We start from the raw sequence: 18390 nt of genomic DNA, 5'->3' as shown, positions 1-18390 counted from the left end.
TGATGTATTTGTGGAAGAACTTTTTGTTATCCTTCACAGAAATGGCAAGATTAAGTTCAAATTGTGCCTTTGTCTTTCTAATTTTCTTTCTACATGACCAAACTATATTCCTACACTCTTCATGAGTAGCCAGCCCTTTTTTCCATAATCGGTAGGCTCTCTTTTTTACCCTAATTTCTTTCAAGATCTCCCTGTTCAACCAGATCAGTCATCTTCCCTGCCGGCTTGCCTTTCGGCAGACTGGGACAGCCTGCTCCTGTGCTTTCAAGACTTCCTTCTTGAAACATGTCCATCCCTCCTGGACCCCTTTGTTTTGAAGAGTTGTTTCCCAGGGGACACTCTGAACCAGTCTTCTGAATAGGCCGAAATCTGCCCTCCGGAAGTCCAGCATGGAGGTTTTATTGATGGCCCTCTTTGCGCCCCTGAGTACTGAAAACTCTATAATTTCATGGTCACTGTGCCCCAGATGGCCTTTGACCACCACATCTCCCACCAACCCCTCTCTGTTTGAGAACAGAAGGTCTAGCAGGGCCCCACCCCTGGTAGGCTCCTTTACCAGCTGGAGCAGAAATTATCTTCCATACACTCTAGGAATATCCTAGACTGCCTCTTCTCCACTGTGTGAAGTTCCGAGCAGACATCTGGCAGGTTAAAGTCACCCAAAAGAACAAGGGCTGGCAATTTTGAGACATCTGCCAGCTGCTTGTAGAATAATTCATCACCTTCGTCATCCTGGTTGGGTGGTCTGTTAGACTCTCACCAGGATGTCAGCCTTGTTGACCTTCCCCCTGAGTCTGATCCACAGGCATTCAACCTTATTGTTACTGACTTCAAGTTCTACAGAGTCAAGAGACTCTCGAACATATAGAGCCAAGCTTTTGTTGTTGGCATGATCTTACAGCAATTTAGACTGGGCTGGTGCTTCTGAAACCCCAAAGTGGTCAGTCCAGTCTATCTGTGGTGGCAGACAGCACATACTCCACTCTGCTGCCAGGTGGGATTTATCAATGGTCTATTTGAATGCACCCCATCTCCTGCTCAGACTCTGCTAGCCTTGCCTAAAGTCCAGGTGGATTGGCACTGTGTTCACAGTGTGGGCACAGGTGATGTGGAAGCATGGCATTTCTCTACCAGCTCTGCCTCTGAAGAGACAGGCTCCATAAGAGCAGAGTAGAGCCTAGAAGCCTTGATAGCTGTCATATGTCAGTGGCTAAAACTAGTATTTTTAGAACAATTTAAAATAAGTCTTCACCTTGCAAATAATTTTTAAAGCACCCTTGCTACCTTACAGATCCCTTTGGAACGTGACTTTATGTGCAGCTGGCTGCAGGATGTGTAGGATATGGCAAACCCCATGTTGAAGCATAGCTTGCAGTGTTGTATTCGGGATCAGTACTAGCTTAGGAAGAGCAACCTTTAGTTTAATGAGGATCCCTGTTCTGATGCAGTTTTTTTCTGTGCAAACAGAGAACAGCAGGTGTCTGCCGTGCTTTTTCCTGAAAAAATACAAGTGCCTCTTTTCAAAATAAACAGAAACATGAAGTGGATGCATGCCTATCAGTGAAATGGGGAGTAATTCTATGTGTAAGCCATATGTGAAACTATTTGCTGCATGTCTAAAGTTTAGAGACCCTCAGAGAACCTTCCTCATAGCTACATCAGGGCAGCTGGATCCAAGTTTGGGGTCAAATTCAGTCTTTCCAACCCCTAGTTTCAATTTTTACAACCTCAGCAAAGCTGGTAGAGGAATGCACTCTTCATGTGGCAGAACATACCTTTATTTATTGAGTTGTATTTTTAAAAGCCTTCTGTGGTTTTGTTTCTCTCTTGTGTTTCTGAATTAGTTTTAGAATAGAAAAGATCTCATTAAAGTTGGGATCTGATTTAATGTTCATCCCAGCAGGAATGAAAAAGGATGATTGAAAGGTTCAATTTTGACTAGAAGATAAGCTCAACTTACGTGTAAGGGATGGGTTAATCTCTTACTCTGTAATAATAGTAATTCAGACTTCTGAAATGCTTTTCGTGCTAACCTTAGACAGCTGTAGAAGCACCAGTGGGAGATAAATCCCCTGACATGCTTATGCTTTCCCTGTAAAATCACTTCTGGTGTAGGAAATGGGGCTGGGTGAGTTACAGCTCACTGCAGGGTTGTGCTGCTTTCAGATTGCTGTGCTTCTTGGTGTTGCATAATTCCTTCCAAGTGGCTTTTTCTTGCAAAGTGGCTTCTCTGTTTGCTTCTCGACCTAAGAAGAGCTGGAATTTGCTTTCATCCAGCATTGAATGGACTATATATATTTGGTTCATTTGTATATCATTTGTCTTCCAGAAACTGGTGGCATCTGCATTGCCCCACGGCCTTCAGAGGAGAAAGCTGAGATTGTTCCAGCTATGGCTATGAGACCTTTCTTTGGGATTGTGCCTGTGCTGATGGATGAGAATGTGAGTTGAAGCTGTGCTGGGTGCCCAAAAGAGAAGCTGGTATGTGTTTCTGCCTTAATCACCTTTCAGATGGCAAAGGAACAGGATCCAGAAGGATGCTTGTTTCTCCATTAAAATGGTAGAATAGATGAACAATTTATATATATATACTGAGCATACAGATTTGCCTATACAGATTTGGCAGCTGGGCATTGCAAGATCTCAGCAAATGTCTAGAAGAGTTGTTTACATTTTCGGCACCACTTTTATGGTCTTGCACTACTTCCAGTTAAGAGCTGCTGCCTCCACTTATGAGAGAAATCAGAAGACTCACAGCTCCTGGGAACCACAGAGCTGAACAGTTGGAGCAGTGCATGCAACATCCAGTGACGTGGCAACACTGGAACAGCCAACAGGACCGCTGGAGTTTTCCAAAGGAAATGCAAGGCATGAGGCCCTGCATGTCTGTGAGAAAACTGGTGCTAGTCTGTGAAGCTGTGGGGATGATCCCCATCTGCACTTCAGAACTCTGTTAAATAGTAAAGCATGTGTTTTCTTCCACATACAGTTTGGTAAGGGAACGTGGCAATTACCAAAAGCGAAAGTGGAAGGCAGAGGTCCAGGTATTTCTCAGCTAGCCTCATCCCAGGCATCCTCTGTCTGCTTGGCACATCTTTGCTGGAATTGCCCTGTGGAAAATCACAAGACTAACTTTTCTTTTAGTCTTATCTGTTGTGCTGCTGGCCTCAAGGGGTGAGGAAGGCACAATACAGACAGTGCAATGCATAATAGCTCCATGAGTGGATTAATTTTCTCCATCTGTGGCCTTACACTGGCAGTCTGCATTGAGCAACAGGGTGACTCTTGCCAGATCAATGACACAGAAGCCCTTACTGTTCCTATTTTGTTCACCTGATCATCCTTTCTGTGCTCAAACCTGCAGGGAAAGGTTATAGAGGGCAATGATGTGTCCGGAGCGCTCTGCATTGCCCAGCCGTGGCCTGGCATGGCGAGAACAATCTATGGAGATCACCAGCGGTTTGTTGATGTCTATTTCAGAGCCTACCCAGGTAAGGAAAGTGCCAGGGGAGAAGGCAGTTTGCACTGCAGTATAAGCACGCTGAATATTTTCAGCAGTACTTTCTCATATTTCTGTACTATCCAGATCATGGTGGCTTGGGGTATGTGTCACATGTTGCAAGCATGCACTGATGATTTTAAGTAGTGTTGACCTTTATAGCTGTCAAAAGGGCATGTGTTTTTTAGAAAACTTTAATGCCTAAGCTTTAAAGTCCAAGTACTTTTCTTTGGAGCTTTGTGTCCCACTTGGAAATAGGCATATTTAATGGAAAAATACCTCCTGCATCACAATCTCACACTTGCTGTCACAGGCTGCATTTTTGAAATGTGGTCAAGTTGCATCTGGAAGTAATTAGAAGTGGCAGGGAAACTTTTCTTTTAGGAGATTGAACAAGAAAGACCACTGTCTTCACTCAGGAGAACAACTGAAGGGATTCAAAAGGGGTAGGCAATAACTAGAGAGACAATCCTGATAATTGTACAAAATGGGTTGGATAATAAGAATGGGAAATTGGTACAAGAAATTGAATGATCCCATAGTCCCATATTGCTCAATACACATTTGCATCTGATGTCTTGTTGTTATTTAGTAGACAGTTGTTTAATTGATCTGGAAGGGCAGATGATGACTGAAAATCCATGAATTGGCCAGTAACACATCTTGCAAGAATCACCTGAAGATTTCACAGCACTAGCTACTTGCTGCTGCTCAGATGTGTCACTGGAACAATTCAGATGCAGACATAGCTTTGGTAAAAAGCCAACACAATCCAGATGTGTCCTCAGTGACACTGGAGTTTCCAGGAAATGCTGGGTCTTTTTCAGTTTCCATCAAATGTTTTAGACCCTCTGAATACCATGTTTATCATGGGGTGGGTTTGGGTTTTATTTTTAGCTAATCTAATAACTGTGGTTTTTCTACACTTATATGCTGGAGGGGGACTCTTATCTGGAATCTGAATCTTTGTTAGCCAGGAGGAAAAATGGCTTTTCATCCATCCCAGTGTAAATGATTAAAAAAACTGGCAGTGTTCCCATGTACAAAACGTAATAGAACTGCTCCCTTTCAGCTGAGCAGTTGTAGTTTTCTATGAGTCCTGAAGTGTAGCTAGCAGCAGACCTGAGTTTGACAAATAACCTGTGGCATGACGGCAAATGGCATTAGAAGTGGTTTTAACTTAGTGCTGTATGCACCAGGCCTGAGCACACAGTTGCTGTGCAACTGTAGGCGTATAAAGCCTAGGGAGATCAGAGAGCCTCCCTTGGTTCTGTAAATCCAACTGTGCATCACTGTGTTGTGTTGCTGGACTTGGTTTTACTATCAGCCACGTGTTGCTGCTGATTGCCTACAGTGATTTTGTCCATCTTGGCAGAGATCTGAGATCCACTGTCTTGGTGCTATTCAGGTGCTTATAGGAGCCAGCACAGCCCAGGTAGAGCAGACTAAGGTCAGGGATGGCAGATGGAAGTGGGAAATGGTGTGAGGCAGGTCACACAGCTGTAAGCTTAGGAGGGCCTGTGAGCTGCCCGATCCAACCTGCCCTACTTGCTGTCCTAGAGCATAGTCTGTTCTGCACCAGAGCCCAAAACAAAAGGCAGGCACACTTCCTGCTGCTGACTACCTGTGTGTCTTTGCTGTAGGTTACTACTTCACAGGGGATGGTGCTTACAGGACCAAGCAAGGCTATTACCAGATAACAGGGCGCACAGATGATGTCATTAACATCAGTGGGCACAGGCTTGGGACGGCAGAGATAGAAGATGCAATGGTAAGTTCCAAGCAGGTAGAGGTCCCTTGACAGGGCATATCTGTGGGGTACAGTGACCCTTTCAAAGCAGCTTTGTGAATTTAAACAAATTAAAGGTCTCTTGCCTTCAAACCCCTGCCCCTGCATACACACAGCTTGATGCACAATCCATAGCAAATTTGCAAGAGGAAACAGCTCCCTTTTATTTAGGGGACAACAAATGAGCAAGTGAGAGGAGTCACACTGTGAGCAGTCCCTGCAGTCGAACTGTCAGGGCTATGTTTCCTCTCAGTGATGTTGTACTGTTGCAGTTGTTGTTTTGGATGCTGATGGACCCTCCAGAAATCTCTCTCCCATTTGTTCCTTCTCCTCTGCTAACAGCTGACCTCTCCTTCACAAACCTGTGGTTCTTGCTCATCCAAATTAGCTGAATATGCCTGAGAATTCAGAAGTGTTAAACAAAGCAACCTTGATTTATGTGAGCTGCAAAACTTACCTGTCATTTTGAGAGAAAATAATATTAGCTCAGAGAATTGAAAACAAAAAGTCCTCAGAGCATTTATCTTTAAAGCTTGACCTGAATATTTATTTCTATATTATGTGCATTGCCTGCAAATGTCACTTAAATGTAACATCTGATAAACCTAAGCTGTGTTTGCATGGAACACCAGATTCTACTTTCTCCTACTCCAAAAGTAATTCTTTTGCCTGTGTGGGTTTCTGATCACAGCTATAGGATCCAGTTCCTCTCACAATGTATGGATGTGTTTATGCAAATATATTTGTATGCTTAGATTGCTGTACGATGTTTCCTTTCATATTTTAATCTAATTTAAGGTAACATAATCCATTCTTTGATGTGAGATTCAGATATGTGATTTCTTCTTGTCTGTGCACCCAAACTGTCGTCTTACTGTAGAAGAACATTAACTTGAACTCTGAAGTGCAACAGAAGAAATCATTGCAGTGTAGCATAAGAATAAAAATGCAATTGCAAAGCAACCTTCTCTCTTCTGGGAGGATGAAGCAGTCTGATTTCTGCCTTGTGATAGACTTTGGGCACTTATAAACACCAGTAAAATGTGGACTGTGATGTTGGCAGCTTCAGTTTTGCTCCGCTGGCCACAGTTTCCTATAGCACTGAGCATTGCAGAAGCTGGTTTTGCTTGTGATTTGACTGTGGCTAGTCAGCACCTGAGACCATAGTCACACACAAAGAAGGAGAAAGCAGGTTTCCAGCTGTTGCAAATTCAGTTTGATGTGCAGTGGCCTTAGCAGTGGATGTAAGAGTACTTAATTGTGTGTACAAAAGCTGGGCTAGTACAGGGCTACTCCCTGATTCGTGGCCATGGCTATGCAGTAGAAAGTCAGCATCCAGATTTTCCTGTTGTGCTTTCAGCAGGATCTGTCAAGGGGAGAGCAAGATATGGCAAGATGTTTTATTGCTACAGCTACTGGAGCAAACTCTGTAGGACTTTATGATCTGTGTATTTTTTTTAACTTTTTGTGAAGGCTGATCACCCTGAGGTCCCTGAGACAGCTGTGATTGGGTATCCACATAAGATCAAAGGAGAAGGTATGTGAAAAGCAGTGTCCTGAAATGACATCTGCATACACTTCCCTTAAATTCTAACCTAAGTGTATGTTAGGAGATGCTTAGGGAATGGGAGGGCAGTTATCCTTAGCCTGATTCGTATTTCAGCCCCAAGAGGCAAAGACAGCCATGAAAAATTTCCTAAACTGGGTGCAGATGTTATTCCCTAAACTGTTGGAGCACATAGTGTTTATGTATAGGGTAGAGCTTCCTTTTAAAGGACTGTGCTTAGAGATGTCCTTTGAACAGAATGGGAAATAGCTGATTTCTGTTGGCCAGCTCTTGATCACAATGGTACTTTTGTTGACTTGTCGTTGTCACTGAGATCAGTCTGATCCAGAGATGCCAAGAAAAGGCTGGGCCATCATTTGAGAGTTGGGGTCTGACTCACTTTTGTAAACAGGATCTGTGGTTTTCTTGTCAGTCTCTACATTGTGCATAGGAATGATTTGAAACTGGCCTTGGCATTCAATTCAAAAATGAGCATCTCTGGTCTTGCCAGCCAGTATCTAATGTGAGATTTGTGACTTCTGCTCATTTGTCTTCCAGGTGCCTTTGCTTTCGTAGTGCTAAAGGAGCAGGTGGCTCACGTAGACCGTGTCAAAGAAGAGCTCAAAACCATAGTAGCTTCCAAGATAGCAAAATATGCTGTGCCTGACCACATTCTGGTGAGTGGGAGACTGAAACTGGTACGAGGAGCAGGAATGGTCACACTGAGCAAACCTTACCTTCCTACCTGCAGTGCTGCTGCTGTTGTTCTCTGGCAAGACAAAGAAGCAGGAAAACAGAACTAGCTGGAGGGATCCTAGGGAGGGGAGGGCAGGTGCAGTGGTCTGCCTGTGCTGCTTTTTCCGTGCCCGAGTATTGGCAGTGACCTAGAGGTGGCTAGGATTTCACAGCTGCTCCAGCCTGAGAGCAGCTTCTCAGTGGGGCTGTTAAAGAGTGTGTGTTAGAGCTTCCCTGAGGCTGCTCCTTGAGTGCTGAACAACCCCTTAAATGGTATGCACAGAGAGTGTTGAGAGCACTGTGCTTGGGGAGCTCTTGCAGAGGGAAACTCCAGGGCTACCATGTGTTTCAGTACGCGCTTGATGTCCCTGTTCACTGTGCAGCAGTGTTGCTGCTCTGTACAGCTCTCCCTTAGCTGAAGCAATGCAGCACTGCTCTCTGTGGCCCTGTGCAATGAACCAAATGCCACAACCTTCAATGTCACTGAGAGGCAGTGACACTTCTCACTGCCCAGCTAGTTTGCATTGATAATTAGCATCAGCCTCAGATCTCAAAGCACTGGCTGTTTTCTGTTTGATAACAGGAGGCTGTTCAGCCTGGCACTGGAAGCGCTGATAAGCTCCAGGCTCAGTTTCAAGCCTCCTCATCTCTCAGCAGCTCCCTTTGTGTGGTAGGGGAGAGTTCACAAAGTTGCCTCTTAGCTGTCCCCCAAGGCCTGCCTGCATCCTTTTCATTCTGCTTGGAGGCAGTGACACCACTTCTTTGAGGGGTTCTGCTTTAGCCACATGCTTGTAAGGTGGACACCAAGGCACAGGAAAGAACATAACGGGAGCAGGCAAGGGTGGCTCATTGGGTACAGTCCATGGTACCCTCAGTGGATTGGAGAAGCTTCCAGAACTTGCAGGTTTGCAAGGAAATGCCTCTGTTTCCCTGTGTTTAGGGGTAGTCCTGCAGAGAAGTCCTGTAACTCTTACCTTGCATGTTAGTTAATGCTTTAGAGTTTTGTGGCCTACTGGCCAAATCATGTAGTAAAATATGAGACCTGCTAGTGTCTCTGTTCAGTGCCTGAAAACTCTTCACCAGGTTCAGATTTATGCTAAAGCCTTTGAATCTGCTACTAAGTCCGTTGCACGAGGCATAGCCAAGGCATTTAACATTGTTCTGATTATGAAGGAAGGTGTGTAGGCTGACAGATATAACCAGGCAGAGAAAAACATCAGCAGACAGGAGTTATCCCCTGAGTAGGAGACCCTGTAGCTGGTGTGCAGAATTGTATGCCCTGTAAGGGGGAATACATATATCTGTATGCTCTGGTAAGGCGTTGAGATCTGTGTCACCATTAGTGCCTGAGTTTTCAATAGTTAACAGCTTATTCAGGACCTGATTCCCAAAAGAGCTGTGTGTCCTGCAGCATCCAGTCTGGACATACATGGCAATGGGGAACAAAGTCCACTGAAAATAAGAATTAAAATTTATAGCACGAGGAATTGATGCTAGTTACACTCCTTTCCTTGGACATAAACTAGTGTGATCAATGGTCTTTTTCCCAGGAGCCTCAAAGGAGCTGTGGCCATGAAATAGTGTGCCATGCTTAGGACAGTTCAGCCAAATTTCCTTGTGGTTTCCAGCAGGACTTAGGTTCTATTACAGGTGTGTCTTTTCCCTTCTTTGCAGGTGGTGAAACGTCTCCCTAAAACCCGATCAGGGAAGATCATGAGAAGGCTGCTGAGGAAAGTAGTCACTGAACAATCAAACAATATGGGAGATGTCACCACACTTGATGATCCAAGTGTTGTTAAGGAGATATTGGATGCTTTCCAGAAATACAAGGAGAAGAGTTCCTCATAACAGGCATCCCTGGGATCTGTCTCCTTCAGAAATGTGGAAGGTCTCAAACAACCAGGCAAATGACATACTTCTCTCTTTGTGTTTTTTTAAAACCTGTTTCCTTCTAGGGGAACAAGATTTTCCACTGCACCACATCCTTTGAGATGCACAGGGCTAGGACCAGTCTGCACTTTCACACAGTCAGTGAGCTCCTTTTCATTGCTTTTAGGGCTGTTGGAGGGCAGCCATTGGTGGTTTCCATTAGCTATGATGAAATTTAATACTAGCTGAAGAAAGATGCAGGTGTTAATGTTTCTCATTTTAATATTACTGTACAGGGAAATGTTTTTTATACAATACTTCTTGCTGTTTTAAAAGAAAACCTGGAGTACAGTTCTTCAATTTTTCCTTCAGCTTGGATATCTGAGTTCAGGCAGCTGTATTTCACTGCAACTGTACTACCTTTTCAGCAATGCTGCATATTCTAAGAGATGTTTCATGTGCATTATTGGGGAAATGAGAAGGACATGGCTAATCTGATAATTCTTCCTTGACTTTACCCAGTTATTCTAATACCTCCTTTGGCTTTCCTCATGTGAATTTGTTCCTACAACCATGTGTCTTGGGATTTGCCAGAGATGGTGAGCCTGTGTTCCTTGGTGTTGCACCTAGGTAAACCCAGCACTAGCACTTGCCCTTGCAAAGCTGAGCCACAAAGCCTACTACTGGACTTCTGACATGTCCTCAATGCATTACCAGTTATGTAGGAGAGACTTGGTCCCACGTGTTCTTATTGTGCCTTGAGAAATCGAGATCGCCAACCGAGCTTATAAAATAACTGTCCTCTTCCTCATCAGTAATGACTCAATGTTGTCCATTGTGGTTCACTTCTGCATATTAGTAGTGGTGGTCTGCAAATGGTAGATCTTTGTTTCCAGTCTGTGATTTGTGCAAGTGTCTTTGTTTCTTGAATTTGCTATGAAAAGGGGTGCTCTTTGTTTTCTGTCTGTGAGAGAAGCACTGGGAAATCAAATCCTGAAGCACTCAGGAGAGGTTTGAAGCTGAAGGAGTTGTGCTGGAGGGTTCATTGTGGCTTGCCAGGCTTTGTAATTTCTGACCAAGAAATAGTTATTTTAGCCCACTCCAAAATGCCTTGTAATCTTGTTTGCTCCAACAAAGACAGGCTGAGGTAGGTTCGTTCTCCTGTTGGAAGTTATGACAATTCTTATTGTTTCAAGTGGGCCCTACCATGTCTGCCTCTTCTGCATACTGCCATGCTGATTTTCCAAAGAGTTAAGTGCCATGTGGGTACCCCCAAACTGCACAGTCCACAAAAAAAAAGTGCCTCTTTAGATGCCTTTTGGAAAGCAATACTAGCATTCCAGACCAGCAGCCTCAGAATAGCATGGAAGAAAAGTCTTTGCCTTTTCATATGCTTTCAGAATTGCAGCTAATAAAGTCAGTGTTTTATTTCTGGACTTGTTTTATCATGAACACATCTCAGTTGAAGCACTCCATATTTGGGCTGTTCAGAAGAACTTGCTAGTAGATCTTCTTCCTCTACTACGCCACTGAAGGTCATGGAAAAACCTGTAGGTGCCAAATACGTTTGGTATTTCTGCCACTCCTAAATTAGGTTTAAACAGGCTGATAGGTTCGTGGTGATTGGAGGGACCACAGAGCATATCAGAGAAGCATGGTAGAGGCTCCCTTCCCTCTCTCCCTGATGCAAAAGCTCAAGGTATTCACCAGCATAGCATGCACAGTGCTGATCCTGGGAGTGTGTGCTACGAGGCCTCTGGCAGAACTTCTCCATCTTAATCTCCCTAAGCCAAGAGGCTGCTAACCACCATTTCAGTGCTGTGGCCACTCCATCAAACCTTGCATTTCTGCCTCTGTCTTTCTGAGATGACAGTCTGCTTAGTTTCATGGAGCTCTTTGTTTTAGCCTAACAACCCCCTGAGCACTGGCAGAATTGCCAATTTTTGCCCTAGTTTTAAAGGGGTGACTTATTCCTGAATTTAATATGAGCAACACTGATGCTTCCAGTGGGATTCTGTACTGGAAAGACAATTTATGCACCTAACTGGAGGCAGGAAAGGCAGGTAGGACTGGGAAGGGAGTGGTCAGTTTTTTTGGCCAGCAGATGCTCTGCTACCACATGGGGAAGCAGGCTGCTCGAAGGATGATGTGTTCTTGAAGACAGGTATGTTGTCTTAGATCCCAGAGTTCTTTCAAGGACACTAGTTGAATTTGCTTTTTTAAAAAAATTATTTTAAATGTCTCTAGGGACTGGGTAATACAGTAGGGAATACCATGCTTTGTTAAATATCCCATCCTTCTGACTGCAATCCATTTTTATGTAAGGTAAGTAGACACCCTGTGGACTTTCTGGGAAGTTGAAGATCAGAAGGTTTGATAGAGTTGACAGGATAGGAGATAGACACTACTTAATTGCCATTGCAAAAGAAAAAAGCACAACCCACTCCCTTAAGTGATTTTCAAGTAGGAAGCAGACAAGAGTTAATGTTTTTGACAGAAAAGGTAGACTCCCTTGTTTAAACAAGTTGTCTCCACGCAGTCTGAAATACAGTGTGGAGGAAGAAAAATTACTTCTGAACAAGATTACACACTTTTAGTCTAGAAAGCATTTCCTATGTTATGAACATAGAATTTCTTGCCTTGTTGACCTGAAATTTCCATGCTAAGGTGTGACCCAGTGGTCAGAGACACATGGTTTAATTCATCTGAACTGTTTTACAAACACTAGCTGTGTGAGGAGCAGTGTGCTTTGGTGCATTGGGACGTTTGTCATCCAGTTCCTCTGCTGAGGGAAAATAGGAGATAGGCACACTCCCTCACCTGCATCCACCTTGCGTGGACTTAGGGACCATGTCTGCCAGGGAGGTTACAGTCTGACCAGGCAGCTGCAGAACCCCAATAAATACATAGCTGTGCCAGCTATGGTGCAGACAGGGAGCTGAAGGTGCCCCATCCTTTAAAGTGTTGAAGGGCAGGCTGGATGGGTCTTGAAGCAGTCTGGTCTTGTGAAAGGTGTTTTGGCCAATGGCAGGGGGATTGTAACTAGATGATCTTTGAGTTCCTTTCCATCCAAGCCTCATTTCCACAGCTGAGCTGTGGTCCTTGGGATGTCCATCTGCTCAGAGACCCCCTCAGGGTATTCAAAGAGAGCACGTGGCTCTGCTGTGCTGCCAAATATGGTGTTCTGCAGTGGACACAGCTTGTGCTGGGCAGCCTCAGTCTGGTAAAACTGCACTTCTGCAAGTGTACCAGCATTGGGTCTTGGAGCTAACAGCCCGTGCTCAGCTCATATAATAGCACCCTGAGTCTGGTAGAAACAGAACTAGGCAGGGCTTGGAACTAGCACTTACGAAAAGAAGGATACTGGGCTTCACTGAGTAGGCTACTCATAGAAAGCTTATATTAAAATTTATATTTTAAATTTTCTTTCCAGAGATTAAATATTCCATCCAGAGGAGTCCCCATTTCTTCTTTTTACTCATGATCTCTGTTAAATGTGGCAGTTTCCTCTTCACTGCATGTATGCCTGAGTTGAGCTTTGCATTTTCACAAACAACAGCACTGGTGTGTGCTGACAGTGCTTTCTACTTTGCATGCTGCAGTCTCATGCCCCCCTCCTCAGGCTTGTGGTTCAGGGAGGGATTCAGCCCTGGTTTCCTCAGTGCTTGAAATGCTAGCCAAGGACCCCAGACCTGCAGTCTTAAGAGCTGATCTTCACTAATCAGTGAAGGAGACAGGTATCTGTGGGATCATGGGACAAACTCAGGGGCAATTGCTTCATTTAAAAAGCAGAGTTGTTGAATTCTTGCTGAAACCTTTATGTGACCATGAGTGATGTATGGGTTATTTGTCAGATTGCCTTTTTAGCTTCATCAAAAGCGATCCAGAGTCAATTTTACCTGTTGCAGTTTATTGCAAAGGGCAAATGTGCTTGCTTTTGTTCCCCCAGTCTAATGTTAAGTCTTTAATTGAATTTTGTTTACTTGTAATCATGCTTGAAATACATTTATTGTCCTTGACCAAAACTAGTTTCTTCAATGATCTCTGTATTCATATTTTCATTGAAGGAAATACATGTGATGGGTTGGCTTTGCATCATAGGTGTTGGGCCCTCCGTCGCCTAAGAAGTCTGTGACTTTCTCAGTTCTTTGAACTTTCAGAGAAAGGCAAAGGAGTTTGAGATCAGAGATCAGAGTGAGTCATCTTGTGATCCAAATTGCTGGTGTGCTTTGCTTCTTTTCTCTAAACAGTTGCTCACAGGAAATGAGTTAATCAGAAAACTGCCCCTGCAAAACAAGTCAAAGTTGAAGAACTAGCATTTCAGTGTCAGTAAGCTGCGTGTTTCGTGTGAATCCTGAGGTCTTACTGCTCTACACTTTTTCCTGTGTGATCCAGAGAACAATTATTGGGAACAATAAATTACCATTAGCTGATATGGATAGTTCAGCTACTGATCTCCTTGCTTTGTGCATACCTTGCACAAGTGAAAAGGAGTGAAAACAGTGTGGAGAACATGAGAAACAGCATTGTGTAGGAAGTGCATAGCTGTTCCAGAGTACAGCACATAAGAAAAAATTTCTTTCCAGGTGGCATGGATCATTTGTAAGTGCCAGGAACACATCCTCTGCAGGGTGTCTGGTCCACTAAGAAGTGAGGAAGACTGTGTTTCACTCGGTGCATACCACATTGATAACACTTTAGCTGTAATGCAGGGACCGCATTACCCACTTCTCCTTCTACCTCCAGCAGCTGGTTCTGGAAAGGTTCCAATGCCACTCTTAGCTCTTGCAACCCTCTGGCAAGTCACAGAAAGGTCTAGACAGAAAAGCAGATATCCATCTCCTCACTTTGTGTCTCGATACTGCAGCTACCCTGATTTATTTACTGAGAATTTACTGGTAAAAACGAGACTTTTCCGGCCTAACACAATTATATACAAGGGCTATCTCTGTGGCCAGTTAAAGCCACAGAAATTTATTTCAGCAACAAGTTTCTGTTTTTAAGCAGGAATAGGTGATCCTTTTTTGCATTAAAAACAGACAGTTCTGGACAGAGAATTGTCTTCTGGCTGAGTCTAGAGGTGAAGCATATTTTTCATGGCAGTAAGCCCAGCCCTGTTTTTTCCTGGATAGAAGGATTTGGGGACATAACCACCTTTTGGGGTGGAAATGGTCACAGCTGTGAAAAAATTAGCAGCCTACAAACACTGGTAATAAAATCTGTGCCAGATCATTTTTACTCTTGCTTCTATTCCTCTACAGCTGTTGGACTCCCTGTATTTCCAGTGACAAAGCTTACTTTGGCTTTTTGATATCTTGAGGCTGGGAAAGTAGAGACCCAATGCTTTTTACTGCTCATCCTGCACCTGGCATGCAGAAGACTCAATTAAATTTCTTTTTCTACCTATAGAAATGACTTTGGGGATGTCATTTTACTTTTCTGTGCCTCAGACTTCTGCACTCCCAGGAATGACAGCGGCCCCATGGCAGAGTTAGAAGAGGTTGTGGAATAGTAGTAGTAAGGTTCTGGGGTAAGCTGGTTGTTCAGGAAAGCAGATGTCTTAAGGGAAATGTGCTGCTAAGCTCTCTTGCAGCTGCTGGGCCTTTTGCCTGAATTCAACCCGACCAGAGAGAAAAGGCCATACCTCCCTTTGCTGGCCTAGAACCTCTCCGTGGAACGCCCACATATTTTGTTACCAGGCGAGACGCCAAATAACCTTTCCCATTCCTTGGCAGTGCACAGCAGGGGCAGTCCCCTTTTCCAGCGAGCCCTTGACTGTTGAGCTGCTCTTGCTAAACAATGTTTTTTGCAGAGTTAACAAAGCCGTGGATCTGATCTCAACACTGACACCCAGGGTCCTTTCTGTAACACTGCTGCTCTGGGGCAAGGCAAAGAAGACAAAAAAATCTCAGCACGTCGTGTTTCCCAGAAGGCCAAGAGAGGAGCAAAGGTGATGTTCTGGGAGCCTGAGGGCTGACAGAGATAGGGGCATGGGTGTCATGCTCGCGTCTGGGTTCATCGGTATAATGGGCTCACAAGAGGTTGAGAGCAGAGCCCGGCACCTCTGCCAGCTCACAGCCCTGAAACCGGCTCCGGGAGCCAGCGAGGGATTTGCCACCCGCGCCCCAGAGATCCCCAGTGGCTCTCTGCCTTCCCGTCCCCCCGGAGACGATTTTGCCCGCAGCTCCCATGAAATCCACCTTCTCCCTCCCGTCGCTCCCTCTCCCGCCCTGGCGGTTTCCTGGCGCCACCTCGAGGGCGCCAGGGCCTGACCTCGCTGTGCTCGCCCGAAGGCTGTGATAAGCAGATACAAACACATACTGAAATTGCTCTGTGATTCCAATGTCCATCTTTTGCCTACGGCATCAGTTTGCTTTCAGAGTCTTGACAAGACTATACAATCACAAGGAGAAAAGAGCATGAAAAAGTTCTGCTTTGGTAGTACCTGAAAGGTTTGAGGGTTTGTGATGGTTACTCACCCAAAGGGACCCAGAGAAAGTGCTGAAATAGTAAAAATAGTAAAAAGTAGTTTTGAAGGAAAACTTGAGGAATTGGCAGGAACCCCCTCTTTGCCACCCTCCACGGGTGTTTGTTTTTGTCGGGCTGGCTCCCCCAGCACCAGTCCCAGCCAGATCCTGTTCCACAAAATCCATCCCCACCACTGAAGGTGTGGGTGGGAAGGGGTCAGATGTAAATCCAGTGTAGGCATGTACCTTTCAGAGGGGCTCCTGAGGAGAGAAAGGGGAGGAGAGAAGAGACTCTCCTGTCTCCTGAGATTCCCTTCCCTCCTTCAGCAGCCCTATTCCAATCAGGAAGCACAGGGAGACAGGGAGCACAAAGCACTTAAACTTGAACCTTGCAGGAGCCCAGCTCTGCTTGCCCATTCTGGGGGTGGAGGAAGATGAAACACTTTAGGCAGGGCTTGAGCTGCTTCTGATTTCCTCGCAGCTTTTGCAGTGGGGCAAGAATTCCATCCCTCCAAGCCACTCACCTTTTGAATGCATGAGTGCCTGGGTGGCAGTTCGAGGTCACTCAAGTGGCTGCTGCAGTTTCAAACAGGAGCTGTTGTTTCATTTTTCAGGTTGCTTAACCCCCTCCCAATGGCAATAAAGCAGGTGAACAAGGACGCAAAAAGATTACCCAGGGGACCAAAAGCTTGGAAAAGGATGAAAGAAACACTCTGATTACAAAAAAAAAGATTTATTTTTGACAGCAAATAAACACCTCCCTGCCCCCCAAATTTGCAGGCCGATGATGCCGTTTCAATGTGATGAGGTGCTGGGCCCCTGGGGAGAGAAACCAGAAACCTACAGGCAGTGGGAGAAGGCTCCTGTCCACTCTGTCCCACTGTCCGCAGTGCCCAGGCCATGCCGCTGGGTGTGCTCAGAGCCCACACCTCCCAGTCCATTCTCTGTTTTGGAGGAGAGCAGGATGGCAGGATGTGCCAACCACCCCCTCCAGCTAACCACGGGAGATCAACCTCCTCAGTTGATTCTGCAAGAGCAGAATGCTCGTGTGCCTGCTGCCATCTTCCAAAACCCGTTCTGGCACCCATGCCATGAAGCTGGGTACCCACCTCAAGAGACCCACTGCTGGAAGAGAAGCTGATCCCAGATAATGTTCTTGTCCGTCTTGAAGGGTCGTGGCCAGAGTAGCACTGGCAGTGGGATCGATCCACTCCACAGTCCCAGCACTTCCCAGTCTGGTCCAGGCACATGGTAGAATCTTCCTTTAAAAAACAAATAACAATTGCATGAAAGTAAATTAAAACCAAGACTTGGAAACAAGAATAATGTAAAATGTTATCAATGTATCACAGGCCTGGGGAAGGTTTGACTACTCCAAGCAAGGAATAAAGCTCCCCATAGGCAGGGAAAAACCCCAACTTTCCCAGCCCCAGCCCTTCCTCAAGGGCCTGCAAATGAAAACGGCCGGCACATGGGTGCGGAACTCCGTCCTCTGCCACCTTGCCATGTTTTTGTGGGGCTGGCTTCCCCAGCCTGGGCCAGGGTGGCTGGCAGAGGCTGTCACCAAGGCCAAGAGCCAGCATGGTTCCCATTCCATAACATCCACCCTCTCCCCCACCAAAAAGCTACTTGGCAGCCAGCTGAAAAATTAATCCCACTCTCCTCAACCCCAGCAAAGCAGGGAACCTCTGGTGCCCAGCCAGGCTGAGCCCTCAATGCCTGGGACTGGGAGCATCCCCCCAGCCCCGACCGGGTCTTTTTCATCTTTCATCTTTTTTCATCTGGGTGCAGAGCATGTCCTCAAGGAAGGTGCTGCAAACAAAGCCAATCAGCTTCGCCCCACTGGTGCCCATATCCCATGATGACATTCTCCAGCTTGATGTCATGTTCCAGGACACCACAGTTGTGCCCCAGTTTGCAGGAGGACCACGATGCCATTAAGCTGCAGGGGGGATGTTTCCCCTTTTCCAGTGTGTGGGAACTTTACCAGACTGCCAAGACTTCTCAAATACAATGGAGAGCGCTCAGCCACTTCCTCCACAACTTCCCCCAGCACCGGCGGAAGCATCTCATCAGCTATGCTCCCTACTCTGCTACAGTCACAGGGAAACCGTCTGCTTTTCCTGGCTTCTTAATGCCATGAGACACGTGGATGGGAAGAAAAGCTGGCCCCGGACAATGTCCTCATCATTGTAGAAAGTAAGGTCCCTGCAGACCACTTCATAGAGCAGGATGCCCAGAGACCAGATTGTTGCTGAATGGCCACGGTAGCAGTGGAAGAGGATCCACTCTGGTGGGCTGTACTCTGGTGTTCCTATGGGACACAAGCAGAGCTCATCAGGTGGATGCTGCCCATTCCCAGCCCAGGCGATGCCCCACTGGCCCCCTGCCCGATTCCACCGCTGCTGGACATTCCCGGCTCGGGATGCTCCGCGGCTCCCGCTGATCCCTCGCCCGCTCCCCCAGCAGCGTCCCGGCTTCCACC

At 45.8% G+C, this 18390-nt stretch overlaps 1 protein-coding gene across 1 annotated transcript in view; it reads left to right on the top strand.

Moving 5' to 3' along the window:
- The window catches only part of ACSS1 (acyl-CoA synthetase short chain family member 1), a 33749-nt gene extending 22883 nt beyond the window's left edge, over positions 1–10866 (top strand). The window contains 6 exon segments of the mRNA XM_029964854.1: positions 2330–2442; positions 3365–3491; positions 5143–5270; positions 6762–6825; positions 7393–7511; positions 9244–10866. Of these exon segments, the coding sequence (XP_029820714.1) occupies positions 2330–2442; positions 3365–3491; positions 5143–5270; positions 6762–6825; positions 7393–7511; positions 9244–9417 (725 nt within the window). The 3' untranslated portion in view covers positions 9418–10866.
- The last annotated feature ends 7524 nt before the right edge of the window (positions 10867–18390 follow it).

Source organism: Manacus vitellinus, unplaced genomic scaffold (assembly GCF_001715985.3).
Source record: "Manacus vitellinus isolate BGI_N305 unplaced genomic scaffold, ASM171598v3 scaffold_81_pilon, whole genome shotgun sequence".
NCBI classification, from domain to species: Eukaryota; Metazoa; Chordata; class Aves; order Passeriformes; family Pipridae; genus Manacus; species Manacus vitellinus.
Note: the sequence above shows the minus strand (reverse complement) of the source record. Positions and strands in the feature narration are given on the sequence as shown.